Source organism: Pundamilia nyererei, unplaced genomic scaffold, assembly GCF_000239375.1.
Source record: "Pundamilia nyererei isolate P.nyererei 1_Seehausen unplaced genomic scaffold, PunNye1.0 scaffold00095, whole genome shotgun sequence".
NCBI classification, from domain to species: domain Eukaryota; kingdom Metazoa; phylum Chordata; class Actinopteri; order Cichliformes; family Cichlidae; genus Pundamilia; species Pundamilia nyererei.
Window position 1 is genome coordinate 781,612 of NW_005187496.1, and position 20,311 is coordinate 801,922.

Consider the following 20,311-nt stretch of genomic DNA (forward strand, 5'->3'; position numbering starts at 1 on the left):
TAGTCTCTGTTGCTGTATTTGTGCTTGTTTAGATCGATCGTTGCAGCTAAACCAGCTTCAACTCAGATGTGGTTTAAATGCTCGTTTGAGCCACAAACTTGTCTCCTGTAGTTGACCTCACCTCAGTGTAGCAGCATGTGGCACTAACATCATGTAACACAACCTCGACATACAACATCTGCATGAAAATGTTCAAAAAGCTCTAGTTTTTCTTATTAATAAAATTAGAAGTTGCACTAAATGTTGACATAACAATAAATCATATCACTTCCTATTATCAGCATGCTGGTGCCAGATGTTGTTAGTCTTATATAAACTGTTTCCTTCACCCATTTGACTTGGAGCCAGTACCTCATAATACACTTGGGTACCAAAATTCAGCGTCTTGCATTGAAGAAGGATGGCTCACATCTGGAAAGTTAATCAGGGAGCTAATATTAACTACTAGATAAAAACACACTGACACCACAGTACAGTGAAGAAATGCACCAACCCTTTTCTCCTTCACTTGCACAGATTCGTGCAATGTAATGAGCATCTGAGACGGCGTGGTGGTGATACCAGCGTTATCATGGGCATCTTACTGGGAAATGGGCAGATGTATTGCATTGTTTTGCCAGTCAGAGCAGATGTCAATCGTTTGTACTGATTATTTATGCAGCATGAGTGCTCCAACAATAAATCAGCTGGCAAACCTGTGGGGCAAATGAAAGTCTGGATATTTTTGGTGTTGTTATTCACTCGTTTTCAAATAGCACAACTTCATCATTTGACATGATGGGTTTTGTTATGCAAAAATTATGTGTGAAGCATATCCGTTAGACTGTGGCTCAGATAGTGGAGTGGCATTATGATACATGGTTGATGCTTTGAAACTTGAACAAGACACTGAACCCAAAGTTGCTTCCAGCTGGAGCAACAGTAGAATGCTTTGAAGGCCGTAGATCAGGCAGTAAAGGTCCTATATGTGTATTAAAAACTGAGGATTTGAATAAAAGGTATATTCTTTGTATCTGACTTTGAAATAGTAACATTTTCTTCTCATGAATTGTGTGAAACAATAATGCAAATGTGCAATTTGGTCATTACTAATATCCATCGATTTTCTTTTTCTCTTCTTTTTTTTGCTCGCTTTAAAGTGACGTATTATACGTCCTTCAGTGTTCATTAAGCTGATGTAATTAGCACTCGGATTCCTGTTTTTTTCCTAATGGCTTCTTTGTCATTATTTAACTGCTCTCAAGAAAATGAATCAGCACCTTAAGCAGAATTGTGATTGAAATGATTTCTCTTTTTGCTACGAGGACTATAATTACCACGAGTCACGCTGCAGACTGAAGTGATTAAGTAAATGTCTAAATACTGAATGAAGCTGTTATCTAACTTCAGTAAGAGTAAGGAGTTCTTAATACCTGACAGACCAAAGGGAAAAACAGAAACTTTGTCCAGGAATGAGATTGACCCCAACAATTGATTTCATAGAGCGCCTATCTCCTTTGTTTAATGAAATATTATTATAGTTGGTACCAGAGATGGTGTAATCTGATTACTTTTTTCAAGTAACGTGTAAAGTAAGGGATTACTATTGCAAAAACGGTAATTAGATTACTGTTACTTTCCCGTAGGAACGCTGCGTTACTGCGTTACTAAAACCGTGATTTTTTGCGAGAATGTCTCATGACAGTGACGTAAGCGAGTGCGACATTGGTGACAACAGCTGTGTGCAGATCAACAATGGATCATATATCGAGTGCAGAGAGGGTATGAGCGTGCAGCGTTTAAAGCGTGGAAGTACTGACCTTACTTTGAGTTTGATTCCATAAAAAGTGACAAAAACATTAGTGTCCGCTGTGCGTGGGAAGAAAACTTCTTTTTACAGCGAAACAACCCCTAAACTTCCAACAAGCACCGAGTAGCTACGACGTAATGGGAAACTCACAGAGAAACTCGCGGATTCTTCAACTGACCGCGGCACACCTGCACCAGGGTAAACCTCCGCCTACCCCACTCCTGCTTTAAAGGTGAAAATAGAGCAACAGGACCGCTGAGTCTTTGACTTTATTTATTTTCTGCTGTGTTTTACTTGCATCTATTTGAAAGACTGAGTGTAAACACAAAAATATTTTATTTTATGTGCTGGAATGTGCAGAAAATAGGTTTAAATGTTAAACTAATTTCTTCCAGTCAGAGAATGTTGCATATAATAAAATTTTTGCTTGATGCATAAAGTTAAAAGATTAAAACTAATAAAACAAGTTTTAAAAAGAGACTTTTCCATTTGATTACATTTTGTATGATGGATTATGCAGAAAAAGTAGAATTGGGCTGAAAGATCTATCGCTTTATCACCTCTTCAGGGTGTAAATCGTGTTTTTAAAAAGTAACTAAGTAATTATTTACTTTTGAAAATAAGTAATCAGTAAAGTAACGGGATTACTTTTTGGGGAAGTAATCAGTAATTAGTTACTGATTACTTTTTTCAAGTAACTTGACCAACACTGGTTGGTACTGTGGTGTTGGTGTATTCTGGATAAAAAGAAAAACTGAAAGATCAGCGGCGGTGGAATAAAAACAAAGGCTTTTGTGTGTGTGAGGTGTAGTAATTGATGACAAGCTGACCTTGTGTGGCAGGACGACAGCAGAGCCTCCACTGATGCCCACGATTGGCACGGCCGTCTGAGTGGAAATGAAGTCCAAGATCTGCGCCACGGCCTCTGAGCCCACGTTGTCCTCGAACACCACGCCATGGACACGGTTGGTGGAGAGAGTGTCGCAGATGCGGGTTAGCAGCGCCCGAGGGTTAGTGTTGTTGACCAGCACAGTGATAGGGTTCACCTCCAAGGGAAGATCCATGAAATTTTCCCGACTCAAACGCCCCTTGATCTCCGTCTGGTAGGCCGTGCCGCTGAACACCACCGCCACATTCACAGAGGGCGTGGGGATCCCAAACGGCCGGCCGGAACAGCCAGGGATGGCGCAGAATAGCAGCAGCAGCAGCGGCGGCCACCACGGGGAGTCGCTCCAGCAGCCTAGACGAACGCCCATCTCAGTCACCTACTGCCTGGTGGGGGGGATAGAAGAGATCGACATGTTAGACAGGAAGATCTTTTTATTGTGTTTGTTTTTACGTTTTGATAAATATAAATGACCTTCTGGCTTCATCTCGGCTCAGCGTGCCGGCCCGCTCGCTGTAATCAGACGTGTAAGAGCCCATTAACGGAGCCCAGAGCAGTATTTTTAGTGTTTGTCAGCGTGCAGCACGAGGCTGTGGCCAGGCTGTTGCGTCTTAGGATGGCAGCTGCCACCCTGCTGCTGTTGGATTCTGCGGTACAACCCAGCAGATGGTGTCCAGCGTTTAATGCAACAAATGGAGAACAAGAGGATTTATAATTTTTCTCTCGTGACATTACTTTTGATGCTATTACTTAATTTCTTTTTTAGCAGCCCAAGGCATTCAGGCTTAATCTGCTGCAGATCTGCATGCATAGTTTTGACAATCATGTGGCATCCACAGTGTCAGAATAATGTTCATTAGCATACGTTTCAACATATCAAAAGTAAAAAACCTTTATTCACAAATGCCTTTAATCCTCTGGTGATAAAATCCTTGCTCCTTGTGCAACACTGCCTCTCTAATGGACTGCAATGCAAGCACTAACTCTCAGCCGTACTATCTTAATTACTTCCAATTGTTGTGCTTTCTGCCCTCTGGAAGGTAATGCAGGAGAAATGCCATAGTTGGGACTCTGCGATGTCAAACCCTGTAATGCTAGTTTAACATTCACATTGTAAGCAGACAGCGGTTTGTGTTGAGCTGTCAGACAGAGTTAGACTCGTTGTCAAATCTTTCACAGCAGTGTTTGTGGCCCTCGGGGAGTGCTGCACACTGGGCCCCTGTCACAGAGATCTGATCCACCATGTGATGGAATCCCAGTGGGGTGAATATATTGTAATCCCTTGGTAATCCCAACCAGGCGTCATGGCCTGCGGCTTGATTGTAGTGTATAAACTTATCAAGAGATTTGGCTAGTGCACGGAGCACGGTGCAGCTCTGTGCTGCGTTTTTCTCTCCGTTCTACATCCTGTGTCGGACCGAGCTGTGAGCTCCTCTGGAAAACACTGCAGAACAAGCATGCAGTGCATGACGGCCGGGCCGGTTCATCTCTAGAATACTTATGAAGGAATTGGGGTTTTTGTCATGTTGCATGCACAGACTCCGAGAAAACACATCACGCATGCATGCATGGGAAGCTGTTCGTGACGTGTCCTGCATGTGCAACTCGACTCTACATCCTGTTCAATGACATCAGCCGTGTTTCAGCTGACAGCAGTAGAGACGTTTAGGCTTAATGTCGTGAGATTAACATTCATGGAAGAAATACGTGAAGACCTCCTGTATATTTAATGAAACCGTAAAACAGCTGAGGCGCATGAATGAAGGCTGAACGCTCAGGTGGTAAAAATGTCATTAAAGCAAAAATGGAGTCATCAGTAACTTTGTGACATGATTTTAATATATTTATTTATATTTTATATTGTATAACCACCACCGCAACAGCTATGGTTCAATTAATTAAGACAAAGCAACGCTTTTTTGAATCCGGTGATAAGGCAGGGAAACTTCTGGCCTATCAAGCCCGTGCCGAAGCAACCTCCAAACTAATTCCAAAGGTCAAGTCTGCCGCTGGTGACATAATATCGGACCCAGAGGGAATTGATGAAGTATTTGTTCGTTTCTATTCCAATCTGTACACTTCAAGCTCTCCCCCTCTATCAGAAGAAACTCTCCAAAATATACATTTTCCAAGAATAGATCTGACGAAGGGGTTAGGGGGACCGATTACTGTAGTAGAGGTACAAGAAGCCATTAAATCCTTAAACACAGGTAAATCGCCAGGCCCAACGGTTACTCTGCAGAATACTATAAAGCCAATTCTGATCTTATGGCACCATTGTTGAAAGATATGTATAATGAAGCCTTTTCAAAATGTCAATTACCCAAGACTTTGTCCGAAGCTACTATTTGTTTACTCTTGAAAAAAGACAAGGATCCTGTTGTGCAGCAGTTATGGACCAATTTCTCTTTTAAATATTGATTTTAAAATACTATCTAAAATTCTCGCACTTAGGCTACAACGTGTTCTGCCACAAATTATCGCCGCTGATCAGATGGGTTCATGGCCGGCAGGCACTCATATGACAATTCAAGACGCCTCTTGAATATTATCCACACATCATGCAACTCAATTCCAGAGGTTGTGGTATCTCTTGACACGGAGAAAGCCTTCGACCGCGCCGAGTGGCGCTTCCTCCATGAGGTGATGGATAGGTTTGACTTAGGGTTGACTTTATTCTCTGGGTTAAGCTACTATATTCTTCGCCATCCACCTGTATTCGTACTAACAACAACTTGTCTTCGCCTTTTCCACTTGAGAGGGGCACTAGGCAAGGGTGCTCTCTCTCACCCTTCCTATTCGCCATTGCTATCGAGTCTCTTGCAATATGGCTGCGTTCAGAGGATAGATTTAAAGGCATTACGAGGTTCGGTGTAACCCACAAACTCTCCCTTTATGCAGACGACTTGCTCCTGTACATTTCTGACCCTCTAAACTCATTTCCGGTGCTTTTTAACATACTGGACCAATATGGTACACTGTTAGGATATAAGCTCAATTATCAAAAAAGCGAGTTGCAACCCCTCAACTCCCTGGCCAGAGCTCTTCCCCACTCAATAGTGCCCTTTAAGTGGACAGAAACTGGATTTAGATATCTGGGGGGTTTTATTTCCTCTTCTATACCTAAAATGATGAGGGAGAATTTTCTGTCCCTACTAGAGAATGTTGGGAAAGGTTGTGACCGTTGGACTTCACTACCATTGTCAGTGGCAGGGAGAGTTAATCTGATAAAGAGTGTCCTCCCCAAATTCTTCTATCTTTTTCAACATGTCCCAGTTCTTCTTACTAAAGCATTCTTCGACAAGTTAGAAAAGACTCTGTCACATTTCATATGGGGAAGGAAACAAGCTAGAATTCGCAAGTCTATTCTTCAGTCCTCTAAAGCTGACGGTGGTCTTGGTCTGCCCAATTTTAGACACTACTATTGGGCAGCTAACATACACAAACTCTTACATTGGGTTCGCAACGACCCCCCTGTACCAGCCTGGGTACAAATGGAAACTGCATCTAGTATTATCATCAATACTCAGCTCACCACTCCCTTTCTCTCCAACCCTTGTTGGGGATAATCGAATAATTGGCGACAGTTCAGAAAATACTTCGGGCTACTTGGACCTTTGCTAACACCTTTATTAAAAAATTGTAATTTTGCACCTTCAAACATTGATGCGGCCTTTGGAAGTTGGAAAGATAAAGGTCTTAGGACTGTTAAGGACTTGTACAGTCAGGACACCTTTCTATCTTTTGCTGACCTATCGTCTAAATACGACCTGCCTAATTCCAATTTTTTTTCGTTGTCTTCAGACTAGAGATTTTGTAAAAACGTAGTTCCCTCACTTTCCCAATCGGCCTCCAGAAACAAATCTTGATATCATCCTGCAGACGAACCCTCATCAAAACAGACTGATATCAGCCTTATATAAAATACTACATACTTTGTAGTATTTTATCCCAAATCCTTGGGATTTCTAAGCTGAGATGGAAGAGCTACCAGAACAGCAGTGGGATTCTGCTTTGAAACTGATTCACTCATCCTCAATTTGTGCTCATCATGCTTTGATTCAGTGCAAGGTGGTCTATAAAGTACATTATACAAATGCAAAATTATCTAAAATCTATCCAACCATCCTTTTGTTTTGTTTGGTCCCTTTTTTGTTGTTGTTTGTTTGGGTTATGCTTGTTATGTGTATGAGTCTTGAGATGTGTTTTTTTGTGTGTGTGGGCAGAGACTGGCTCTCTGTGCTGTCTTGTCTAGTGTGGACCTGATAGGGGGAGAATTCGGGATGGGGGGGTTGGAGGGTACAATGGACATACAACTGTTCTGAAATCAAGATCGACTTTGCTGTTGCTAACTTTGTTGCTAACGTTATCGTTGAAATCAATAAAACAAAGTTGGAATATATTTTATATTGTATGTTGAGATCCATGGAGGCTATCGTATCTCAGTTTCTATTTACCGTTCAGATCTGGAGGAAACAGCCTTCAAAGATTCATGATGCAGATACATTACAGCTTGTGACCGTACGTTTGCTGGGTGCCGACCCCCGAACCTCTAAAGCCAGCCGAATCCTTAAACTGCACTGATACATAAAGGAAAGAGGATTTTCATCTGTCCTTTGGCTAAATCCTCTCAAACCGCTCCTGTGTATACAGGCTCCACTCAGATGTTGAGGATCAAAAGTCACCGTGGACATCCATTGGTCGTAGAGATTTTAGATTTATTACAAAGCAGAGACAATTTCGGCTCCGAAGCAGTCACAAGGTACATACTGTAGTTTGAGCCATGAGCCGGAGACAGGTTGCCTTTTGCGTCATGACGCTGCTGCAAACTGGATTCAGAATGAGTCATACTGTACTTGGTGCCCCACAGAGTGCAACCAGTCACTGCCCAGTTATACTTGATTACGTCTGCATGTAAGCTTCTTATGAAAGTACTCCATTGTTATCTAATAACATTTAAACATTTCAGCAGAAAACGAGCTGGTTCTTTTGTCAGCATGGAGTTCATTTATTATTACCTTATGTAATATTGATTTGAAAGATCTTTCATAATTAAAAAATGTCTGAATGAACAGGTCATTGAGAAGAACTCACGGAGTTTCAGCATGGTACTGTGATATGATAGCACTACTGCAACAAGTCAGGTCAGTGACACAGAGTGCTGAGGTGTGTTAGTGCATTTAAATGGCCAACGCTCGGCTGGCAAAGAGTTCTAAAACGCCTTCAGGCATTAACATCAGCATACAAACTGTGTGCTGGGAGCTTCATGGCATCAGGTTTCCATGCCTGAACATGTGGAGGTGGCCTCGTACTTTGTGGATAGCTCTGTAGTAAATACATTTGGGTGGTAGATGATGATTGGCCCACTAAAGACATCTGCAGTGTTATGATTCAGCAAAAAGAAGAGCTGAAATCCTGCAGCTGTAATGGGAAACATGTTGCTTTCTAAACTACAGTGATGGGCTTCTCAGTTTCTAATGCGTTGCTTGCAAGTTGCATAAATATGTGAGATAACTTGTCCCAACTTTAAATTTGCGTAAAAAAAGGGAAACCTTTTCCTTTTCAGTGTTTTACATGTTGTCTTTGTACTGTGAGATTAAATAAGTAAAGTAGACCACAGTATGTTTAACCTATATAGAGTATAACAACATGGAGCGCTGCATGCTGTACATATGGTACAGACGGCACATTAACGGTTATTCCATACCCACATGAAGAACCCGAACCTTTCCCTGTTAATTGCAAACTTTCTTCAGCAAGAATGCAAGAAGTCAGATATTTAAGGTTACACGTAGAGATGATGGTTTGGGAGGTTAGTCCCCATTACAGGATTAATGTAAGCACACACACTCCTCTGTCCTATTTATTTCTTACTGCCTCTCTTGGAAAGCTGTCGCCAAAGTCCGTTCTTGTCAAAGGGATTATGGAAAAGCAACGTGACTTAAATAAGTTGCTTCAGAGCAGCACATACCAGCCACTTTCCTGTTTCCTCTTCTTTTGACGGCTGAACTGTGTAAACAGGCCACCGCTGAGAATTATCTAACATCTGATGAGAGATTAGATTTTAAAAAGCGGACGAGAGACCGAACTTTCAAAGTTAAACGGTGCCGATCGGCAGTATCGTCCCACCAATCGACAGTGTTCGTATTCTCTGTCCTCAGTTAGTTAGAGTTTGACTAACAAACATTTAAGATGTGCTTATCCCCCTCTAGTGGGTGACATACGGAGGAAGCAGTGTCTTTACTGAACGAGCTGAGAAATGCAGACTGATTAAAAATAGCTGCTGGGGCTCTATCGTACAACGACGTTATTTATTTTTAGTCTGTTGTGCTTCCACACTGCTGACACTTGGACATTTTGTTAAGTTGAACAGGTAAATAATGCAAACATCCACATCTGCATGTTCAGCTCATACACATGTTATCTGCTCCCAGAAACTGAGTATTGCTGATAAGGCAAATTGGATTTTCTGCACACGGCGACACATACACAGACACAGTGATGAGAATGTGAGTACATCTGGTTCATGCATATTGAAGTCTTGTACAGTGCGGTTTATTTCCCCTTCTAATGCAGTGTATGTTTCCATGTGAAGCCTTCACCTTTTTCAGCACTGTCTCAACCAAAAGCAGCAGTTTATTTTCACATTTTAAAAAAATATCATTTTGTCATATTGGAGGGAACCTGTTTTGTTCATTTCCAGGTCCAGATTTTTATTGTTGGACTCTAAGTAATCCTTAATTTTCTTATGAGGGGGGTGGAAGCTTCAACAAGCACCTCTGGCATCTCCCTTCCTCTCCTTTTGACCCAGCTTTCTTCTGATTGGCTGCTCCTTGCAAACAAAGAGCTTGAACAGCTGGTGGGTGGAGCATCTCACAGCCAAAGAATGACCACATAAGGAGATCCCCCATCTGTAGCAACATACAAAGACACAAGTAAAAAAGAAGCTGTCTGAAACAGAGTGTTTAGAGCAGCCTGAAGCCTGACCCTTTGGGATTATTTATGCATACACTGACCTCACTATTTGGAAATTTGGCCTTGTTTAATATGAGCATCCACCACTGTAACAGTACACATGACAGAAAATGAGGATTAGCGCAATCAGTGCCCTTTAATTACTTTTGCAACAGCCGTCCTGCCCCACAGTGCGCATTGAAATCTCATCTTTGCATCCTGCAAACTGCATCCATTCTTCCAAAGTTGTCCACTCTCTGTTTTCTCTGATATAGACCATATGAGTGATGAAACCACATGAAAGAAAACAACCTGCCATTTATCGATGAGATGCTGCAAAGGTCCTCCAAGTGATTCCTGATCCAGCTCATTAACGTGAAGCTGCAGCAGTAAATACATCTGGGTGAGAAGTGTGGTGCAGTGTTTAATGACTCCCTTTATATTCTGGGCACGACACCCCTGCTGCAGCTGTTTAACAATGTGCACCTGTCCCGTCTCCTGCTACTTAATCAATACACTCATCCATGGATCCGCAGCCTGCTGCGTCTGTGTTTCACCTGCTGATAACAGTCCAGCAGCTTCCTCTGGATCCAGCGCTGTCAGAACTCCATGATCAAGCAGATCTATGACTTTTATGGGACTCGTATGAACGTTAGGGCTTCCCTATCGTTGCACCGGGTAGGCAAACACTACTTAAATTAGCTCTATTGTTCCTCTTGTGACCAGTTCTTCCCAAAATAGTGAAATACACCATCTTTAGCAAAGAAAGAAAGACGTCCACTAGGTTTGTAGGAACATAATTAGCTTTTTAGTAAAATAAATAAAACAAATCTCTGAGCTCAGTTTGACACGGCAGAGGCAGAACTTCTTACTGAATCACTTTATCACAGTATCACTTTATAGATGAAATCAAATCAGTGGTATATCCTGGGTGTGATCAGTGAACGCCAATCCACCAAATCAAAAGGAATGAGCTGGTCAATAAATAACTTTTACTTTGAAGGTGTTTTTTTTTCTCATTTTTTAACCTTTGGAAAGTTTGACTACCCCGTTAGTTGGCGAGCGTTTGCAGACAAATTGGAATCTTTCATGGAAACCACGACAACTCACAGGGAGGTTTTTGGTGCAGCACCATCACCCTGCAACTGCTCGCTAACCGGTCAGGAAATTCACATCTTTATTTCATCTTCTGCTTGTTTAAATGTAAGTATTACTGTACAGGAATAGAGCGTTCCCAGTTTATTGGATGTACCCTAGCTTGCTAATCTTGTTGGGGACTGTAGGAACATGTTTCACTCCAGAACTACGAAAACAAAATCTTCAAAAAACTTCAGAAATGTTGGAAGTGTGTCGCAGCTTTTGAGCTTTCTGTTTTTTCTCAGTTTGGTCTACGTCACTGCTCGCTGTGGGTATCCTGCAGACAGGATCAGTGCTTTCCAGGCTTGAAAGAGGTTTCTTTAATAGAATTTAATAAATGCAACCACCCAGCAAACACAAGCCACAGTTTGACCTTCTCTGTTACAAAGAGTCAGGATTCATTTACCACCAGATGATTACACCTGTATGAATATGTTGAACTAATCTCTGATTAAAAAATACAGCCACGCTAATCTCTTTAAATCTGCACCCATTTAACTAATCTGTAGAATCATCATCCTCATAAGTACAGTGGGAGCGGGGTGAGGTGAGAGGCAAAAAAAGGAAAAACATCGGCATCTAAAAATATCCACGGTATGACATAGTTGGCGCGTGTCCGCGTTTTTTGGTTGGAGCCCAAATGAAAAGTGTTTTTGTAAACATTTCCTATACAGGCTGTACTGCAGTCAGACGTTCTACAGCGCGAGCTTTGCTAAATGTGATCAATCCTCGATATCTTCTGACTGATCTCAAATAAACTAAATATCTGGAGCCAGATCTCTGGATATATCTGTGACCCAGGACAGCCTACCACTAAGACCGCTGTGCAGGTCCTGACCGAACCTTTGAATCAGACTATTAAGGTTTCCTATCCCTTTCTGATCTGTGTACTTTTACACAGAATACAGAAAAGCTAAGACAGACCAAGTCTGTGCCAAATCCTGTCCTCAGTTTGTAGTTTCTCTCTGACTGTTGGCTGCTCTAAGCTGCTCCAGTTAAACAGCTTATATCATTAATTATAGGCCACTGAAAAACCACAGCATGGCAGTAAATACACTGTTAGCTCTGTTAGAGTTGTATTCAAACACATTAAGACAATAACTGCTCTTTGTTTCCGTGGGACCGAGTCTGGCACGGCTCCACATCGTCTGGCGCTTGAGTTAATTAACAAAGCAACACCAGTTCCTCAGCTGCAGTTTACCAGATAACAAATATTAGACTATGCTGTATTCAGCTGTTCTACACTTTTACTCATGTATTCAAATAATGATAAGATTCAGATAAATGTAATTGATGATCTTCTGCATCTGACCTGCCGAGGTACAATAACTCTGGTACAATGCATTGAATGTTTATTGTACGGTGTCCTTTTTAAAAATTGACCTCGAAGTAGAGCTTGGCAGTGGTTCGCTTGTTCACAGTGTCACCTCTTATAATGAAATCCACAATTATATTTATAGTCCGTTCTAATAATGGGTGAGATTTTATAATAAATAAACTTTATAAAGTTTATTTATTATAAAATCGAGTAGGTCACCAATTGTTTAACAGCATGTTTGAGTTTTGCAGGCCACTCGAAGCAGCTTAAACTGCAAACCACATATTTGCTGCCAGTAGACTGAACCATGTTTGTGACTGATCATATAGCAGCACTGTTGTGCCTTATATGTGAATGCACTCAGTGGTCACTTTATTGTCCCCAGTGGGAAATTAAGTTGCAGTATGTCCACACATCAAACAACACCAAAAGAAAGAGAACATGGTTTAGTGTTATTAAGCACGATGATAGCAGCAGGTATAAACGGCACTTTACACCGACAACCTGAAGGAAGCAGCTGAAAGTCGTTTAAGAGAGGATGACAGAGGTCGACTTCCTCAGCACCTGCCTGTTATAAAAGTCCGCAAGCTGGACCTGAGACCTCCCTGAAGTCTTACCAGCCACTTTAACAAGGTTACCTAGTCTGATCTTATTGGACTCTGTGGTGGGGCGTGGTCGGCGGTGCACGAGCAGGAGTGGGAATCCTCCCAGACTGTCGGGCGGTCTGACCAGCAAGCCTGAGGTCGACGTGCTGGTCAGACTGGCCTCACCTCCACCACAGGCCTGAGCCGGAGCTCACGACTCCGTCTGTGGTGCTGTGTCCATGGGCGACCACCTGAGCTTGCACCTCCCTGTTGCTGAGCGACCGATCTTTAGGCTTGTTGTGACCTAAAGGTCTAGGACTAATAATAATAATATATGTTTATTCAGTGAGACCTTTCTGTGAACCTTTATCTTCAAATAAACATGATGTAAAATTGCACACGTTATGACACTAAAGCCGAAGCTGAATTTAAATAGCATAAACAACAAGTACATTTATGCAACTAACCTTGGAAATATCAAATCAAATTAATTATTGTGCAAAAACAGGCTGTAACTGCTCGCTGCCCTCAAGCTGCACAATTTGTGTTCATCCTAGCGTGCAGGAAACATCTTTTTGGCCCTTGTTTGGTTTTTCAGTCTCCTCGAGTGTGTTTGTTAAATCTCTTGTCTTTTTTCATCCTTTCTAATCGTGCTTATTTAATTTGGTTCTCTTTAGGCTCATTTGTTTAGAAGATCAATCGTGAAGCTCTCATTAAGTTCGACACCTGTGCCTCTGATGTTGTTTAAGATTAAACGATGGGAAACGACAGATTAATGCTAAAATCAGTGGATTGTTTGATATTAATCAGAACTTTGACTTGTGCCACAAAGATTAAGATTCATGGCCTCTCAGTTTCACTGAAGCTTCACTGAAGCATGTGCGTAACTGGCCACCTTTATGGAAGAGTGAAAAGAAATGTGTAGATAAAGCAATGGAGGCGACTGAGAATAAATTAAAGACAAAACCGGTTAACAAAGGAACTGTGGATGTTTGAATTACCATATCTCCTGAGGCAGGTGCTCGACACTGCAGGGACTCTGACTGCAAATGCCACATCAGCAGTGACGAAGTGTTAGACATCTGACAAAATGGCCTGAAAACAGCCATCTTCACCTGCTGTGACTGCTTTATGCAAACATAATTTGATAAAGTGGAGTTTTTCTGTTGGATCATGCTGGACTTGTTTATGTCGAGTGTAATAACGCAGATAGCTGCTGTGCTGCCGATTGACCCCCAACAAGCCAATCTGCAGTTAGCCAGTGATGATGCTGTGAATATTTCTGTATTTATTATTTTAGTAAATACATAGATGATGATCTTATCTGTATTTTGTTTTGATCAGTATATTGATAACAAGAATCAGAACAGAATTTGTTCAGTGTTCTCGTGGAGGACTCAGAACCTGCAGTGATGTGCAACTCCAAAAACGAAAAGGCTTAAAATCAACATTTTAACTCTTTTTTTTTCTTTAAAGTTTGTTTTTTATTATTGCTGTTGTTGGTGGGAGGAGCTTTGTGGTGCATGCTGGGCAGAAACTGCACCACCTGCTTACTCGATGCTCGTAATCATATGATTCAAAAATTAATTTAATGCACCAATTAACCCACAAATGACCCTGTTTAGCAGAGCATGCAATCATTTGTGAAACATATACAGTGTTTAACATTCATCATAGCGTATTTACAAAATAGGATATCAGCTGTTAGAGGCTGCATCTCTGCATTCATGAGCAAATAGGTGATGAAAATAAAACACACACGCACCAAAATTAAGAGAGTATCTCAGTTATCATTCATCTATTTGCTTCCGGGATTTAAAATCCATGTTACAGGTGTTTTCCCCTCCAAGTAACTGCCCAGAGGTGTTGCCAAATTGCTTGCGTAAGGACTTGCAGCACTGCAATAAATAAAACAAAACAAAAAAACTGTGTGGCTCTTATGAAGTGAGAAATAAAGTTAACAAAATGCATAATCCATATCATGTTTTTGTGCTCATTTGTACAAAATATGGCTCCATTTCCACGAAGGCCAGGATTTTCATTTTCTGCAGCGACAGACTCGTCAGCAGAGGGGCAGGGTCCCCCCTAAATCTGCCTGTTGATTTACGGCTCTGGTCTTTATGGGATGGGGTCGTGTATCGTGTCCGTGTGATAAACGGCAGCCGGCCGCGTGAAAAAGACCAAGTCGACGTCCACCAGGGTTTCCTGCTGAAATGCACCCAAAGTGAAACCCCAGTGGAGGCTTTGAAGTCCAAACCAATAACAATGAATCTGTTTCACGTGACCTCCGGAGACAGAGACGCATCAAACAGACTCACTCGGTGATATTAGTTTCTGTCGTGGACCCTTTGACTTCGCCTCTGCCGCCGGCACTGCAGACATATTTAAGACGCGCACGCCTCTACTGGAACTCTGCACTACGAGTGATTGATCTGCCACAGGGTGAAAACCTGTCTAGGTAAAGTCCTCATAAATCTGGTGAGATTTTTACTGTCGTCTCTGAACAAAGGTTCTGGGGTGGGAGAGGGGAGTAGTCAGGCGGCTGCTGGTATCTCTTTGCATTAAAGGATTTAAATATTCAGGAGGGAGATGGAGCAGAACTGAACAGTTGGATTTTCTGACTCTGTAGCATCAGAGGGGCCACGATCAGCAGGTTTTAAATGCCACAGCAGATGGAAAGCTATGTAGCCGGCTTTTATTACAGTTCCATCTTTGAAACCTCACGTAGCGATAAAGCAGCGCTCCCTCTGCAGCAAGTGTCGTATAACCTTGATCAGGTCATCGCCCAGCTTGAGCCTTTTGCATTAAACCTATAAAAAGAAAAGACTCCGTATTTTGGTCGTGCAATAAATGGATCAACATAGTCGAGAAAAGATCATCATTTACTCCAAAGTGGGGGAAAAATCCCCAAGGACAGAGGCCACGTGTTTGCTCGTCACTGGACAGATGTTTGATATATATCTCTCCTCTTTGCTTTGGCACATTTATTGTCAGGGGACACTTCATCACCCGGCATTGTCTTCGTCAGCACAGCGCGTAGTGAAATCGAACAGATTGTGACGCGTTTTGAGGGTAATAATCTCTGCGAGGCTGAAGATTACAATGGCAATGCAAATGTAATCCATTTTGCCTTTAACACATGGGCGGATGTTTGGCGAAGGCTTACGGGGCGCGACATCACACGCTGATATCCATACTCCTACTCTGACCCTGCAGGCTGACCTGGCTGTAAACCCGCGGCGGCAGGTGACACGGAGGGTGGCGGAAGCGTCCTCTGTCAGGCTTTGGCGGACCCCGCACTCGGCCTCATGTGCAGCCGTATGTAAAGCAGGGATCAGTGTAAGACCCTGGTTAAGCTGAAACTGGGGTTGCCCATGCAGAACCAGACCACCCCCCCTCCACCCCTGCCACCGGTCCAGCTGTCACCAACCTACTCTCCCAGTTGATATAGTGGCTGCACACAAATACAGCTGACCTCTGACACACACACGCACACACACACACACACACACGCTCTAATCCACATATGAGCATATCACTTTGTTTTTAATCTGTGTGTGTGTGTGTGGCCTGTGCAGTCTTTCTCTCCTTTCCTATTTTGTGTGTAAAGCAGGAATGTGCAAGATAAACGCAACATAAGTCAGTTCTTCCAAATCACACACCCACAGAGGCATAAAGCTGGCAAGACCGTATTGATTTTTGTGTGCGGAGGCTTTGAAATACCAATTTTAAACCAATTTACTTTGTACTAAAGATAGAATTGAAATATTATATTTGAAAAACTCTTCAGCAACATCGCCGTATAGAAACATTGTGCTGGTTTCGGGGATAATCTTCAAGATCTGTCAAAGGCTTTCACACAGATGCTGATTCTTGGACAGCAAACTTATTTAGGTTTTTCTCCCTGGATTCAGAGCTCAGTCATTAAATGCATACGTGAGTTTTACTTCAAGCAAACAGATTTTCAGTCATTTGGGTGAGCTAATACAACTTAAACATGGTTCGAGGACTTCATGTCATTGTTGTATTTACATGTAAACCATTAATGAGGATGCAGACGAGGCTTGTTCGCCATTTGGTAAGAGTCAGCCTTTGCACCATGTCTGTGCTGCTGGTGCAGGAATAGCATTACTTATCCGGTTGTTCAGTCTGACGTCACTAGCCGTGTCTGGACCTAAACTCCGCTGCAGGTCCATATATCAAACGATCACTGTGGCATTACTGAGAGTTGAAAAACTGTCTAAAGTCTTTCATCTTTAATAAAATGATCAGCGTTCTGCTCTACCAGGTGTAACAATTGAGTTTAACATCCAGGCATCCATGAAAACAGAATTTATGACATTTAACGGAGTTAGAAGTTAGCAGGGAGTTAGCTCGCTAGCTTCAATCTAAATACAATATAGCATGTCCTGACTGCGGGGTTTTGGAAACAAATTAAAACGTACAGCTCTGTTATCACTTCCAGCATAAATGAAGACAGAAAACTAAACAGCAGTGACGTTTGTAGAGTTACTGAAGTTGGGCTAGCTGGTATATAATGATGTGCTACGTGACCGCTAGCGACACAGCTATGTTAGCATAATATAAACAAGCTAACTTTGTTTTCCACTCGATAAAAGTTAACGTGAGTGTTCTCGGTGGTCAGGAACAAATGTAATCGCATGGCAGGATGCTGTAAAAGGACCAAACTTCAGCCAGGAGAACAACTGAGATAATCCATCCACAATACGAGGTTAGTCATTCATATACTGCTGCATGGGCTGGGCTGTAGTTACATCCTAAGGTTTTAAAAACTGAGCTTAAATAAATGATTAGCGGTAATAAAAGCCGAGGGAGGTCAACAGGGATCACTGACTGTTTTAGGAGCTTTTTGAGATAAAATAGAAGAAAATACAAAACATTAAACATGGTAACAACACAAAAGCCATATTAAACGCAGACTACTTTAGGCCCGGAAGTAAGATTCGTCACATCATCACTTAACGACCGGATAGCATGCTTGTAAGAATCCAGCTGCATCACAGGGTCACGTTAAATTAGGAAAGTGTCATCTGTCTTCACCGTGTTTGTTTTGGTTCGAGATGACTTGAAGGTCACTAGAGCAAAAACACTGCATAGATAGTAGAAATATTAGAATAATAATAGAACATTTGCATTTTTTTGGGCAGTTGTAACAGCTCACAGACAAAAACCGAACCCTGCCCAGCAGAGGATGTACTCAACCTGCTGGTTCGGATCAGCTACCAGGACATAACAAAAACACTTGTTTGGCCCTCGATGTCTCCACGTGTCGCATGCTGTGAAAGTTCAACACATCCAGCAGACGCACATCTGCATCATCACCCAGTCTGAGCTGCGTTCAGCACATCAGTGTTGACTGCTCGGGTTCGGACTCCAAAGAAAAACATCTGTCATGTTTACCAAGTATCCACAAAAAAACAGAATGAGCTGGAGCTTTGCAAAAACACTCTGCAGGACACTAAGTGTTATTAATTGGTTATTGAAAGGATACGTGGGAGAAATTTAATGTCAAAGGAAGCCGACAAAGAGATGGAGGCTTTCTTTTGCTGTCTGGATGACTGCACGAGCTTTCGATTTGTCAGAATCTGTGAAAAGGTAGTGAGAGGTACAGCCTCAGTGCCTCTAATCGCAGCTCAAACATGTAAAACCACTCCATGGAAAGCAATCGGAGCATGTCATAAACAACTCTGGCTTTTATGGTTTTCTCCGGAGATGGCGTATTGATTTTTGCAACAATAAACAGCCTCCAGAAAAGTAAAAAACAATTCTTTATCTCTCAGGAAGTCACGAGTTGTGCCTGTTTTGCTCTGTCGAGCAGTTTGACTTTGTTAGGTGACGCTGACAGTGACAAGAAGGACAGAGCAGGAGGAGACACGTGGCAAAGCCCCAACCACGTCGTCATCACAAGCTGCCGAAGCACCAGGACGCTGCGTGTCACTTTTTGTTAGACGGCAGTGGAAACGCTTCAGCCCGATTTCTTTAAACGCAGCTTTCTGCTTGGACGTCGTCTCACCGGCCTCCCTCACTTTCCAGGCCCTCCTTCTAAGGTTATCGCTGTCATCATCCCTCATCGAGACACCCTCCCACCGCGTCACCCGCTCAGGGATAATTGTGAAAAATTAAGCGGGACACACGCAGCTGTGAATAGAAAGCGATTAGCTTAATCAATTTCCCGTACTACCGCACGCGTCACACATGCACAAACGCTCAGGTTGGTGTCAGGATCCACAAGAGGCAGAAGAATGACAAGGAAAGGAGAGGCAAAGAAAGCCCCCCCCCCACCGCCCTCCCAACCCCACGGCGTGTCAGTTTTCCTTCTCAACAGGGACAGGACGTTAGACGAGGTGCAAGCTGCGCTGCGCCATGAATATAAATGGGCCCCGAGTCTCTGTTGTGCCCGTGAGTGCAGCCATAAACTCGAGAAGAGAGCAGCATAGCCTGCAAGCCTCATTCTGCCCGGAGTTTGAGGTTTCACCACGCAGGCTGTGCAGTATGAGAGCGCCCTGAGAACTTCTTCTCGCCCGGCGTCGCAGCACAGATCTGTGTTTTAACGGTGACCCGTACGGGTTTTAGAGATTGTCGAGAGAAGGGTTTAGGGATGATGCCCGAGTTAAATCTACCCTCGTCTCTGATGACCTTGGATAGATTGATCTGATATCCTGTAACCTCCTTCCCTCCTCTGCAGTAAATGTTTTACTGTCTGGGATGCTTGTAACCGGCCGTCAATCAGAGCAGTTTCCATTTCAACCCGTTCCCCGTGCGGGCGAGCCGACTGGCGTTTCTGTTTTATGTCTTCTTCTTTTTCTTTTTTTTGGGGTCTGCTCTCTCAATCATCATTCTCCTCTTCCCGTCTTCCTCCCCTCCCTCGCCTCTCGCTTTGCAGAGACGTGAAGATGGGTGAGGTTTTGTGTCTTTAACATTTGATTAAGCAGATCAGCTCCGAGCGTGAGATGGGAGATCCGGACAGCTGACAAATCAGCCCGTGTCTGTGTGATACCAACCCGGAGGTTGTTTGTCAGTCTGCCCGCAGGCTGCAAGCATGCGAGGCTTGCGTGACGATATAATTTAGCTCTGCAGTTGAAGAGCTCAGTAACTCAAGGCTACAGGAATGGTTGTTAAACTGGTGTTTGTGTAGCTGCTGTTGCTTTTCTCGCTGTCAGTCTCTGCGCTCACTGAGATCCAGCGCTGCGAAGGATGACGGCGTTCGTTGCTTTTGTTTCAATTATAAAAAGACCAACAATGCTGCATCCATTTTAATTACCATACTCAGGCTGGTCCAGGCACAGCATCAGCACAGGGGAAGAGATTTCTTCACTCACTGGTTGATGTTTTATCAGCTGATAATCAACTGCTTCACATACTTAAGTGCAGCTGGCCAGGCCTCTCCTTACTCGGCTGCTAAAGCCTCATTCACACAGGCCTCATGGGGTCAACAGCTGCTTTCTGCAGGGGTCATCACCATGATAACCCCTGGAAAACATGTGGATTCCACAACTGGTTTCTGACTCCAGCATCGTTCTTTGGTTGCTGCTATTAGGGCTGGGCGATATGACCCAAAATTCATATCTCGATATTTTTTAGCTGGATGGCGATATAAGATATATATCTCGATATATTTTTTT

The 20,311-nt window shown here is 42.9% G+C and overlaps 1 protein-coding gene across 2 annotated transcripts in view; it reads right to left on the bottom strand.

Annotated features, from left to right (window-relative positions):
- Positions 1-20,311, bottom strand: part of grin2ca (glutamate receptor, ionotropic, N-methyl D-aspartate 2Ca) — a 70,289-nt gene that overhangs the window by 46,288 nt on the left and 3,690 nt on the right. The window contains exon 2 of one of the 2 annotated variants that reach the window (XM_005739931.1): positions 2,620-3,061. In XM_005739931.1, coding sequence (XP_005739988.1) covers positions 2,620-3,045 — 426 coding nt within the window. In that variant the 5' untranslated portion in view covers positions 3,046-3,061. The remainder of the gene's footprint in view (positions 1-2,619; positions 3,062-20,311) is intronic. The other variant, XM_005739932.1, reaches the window with a different exon arrangement.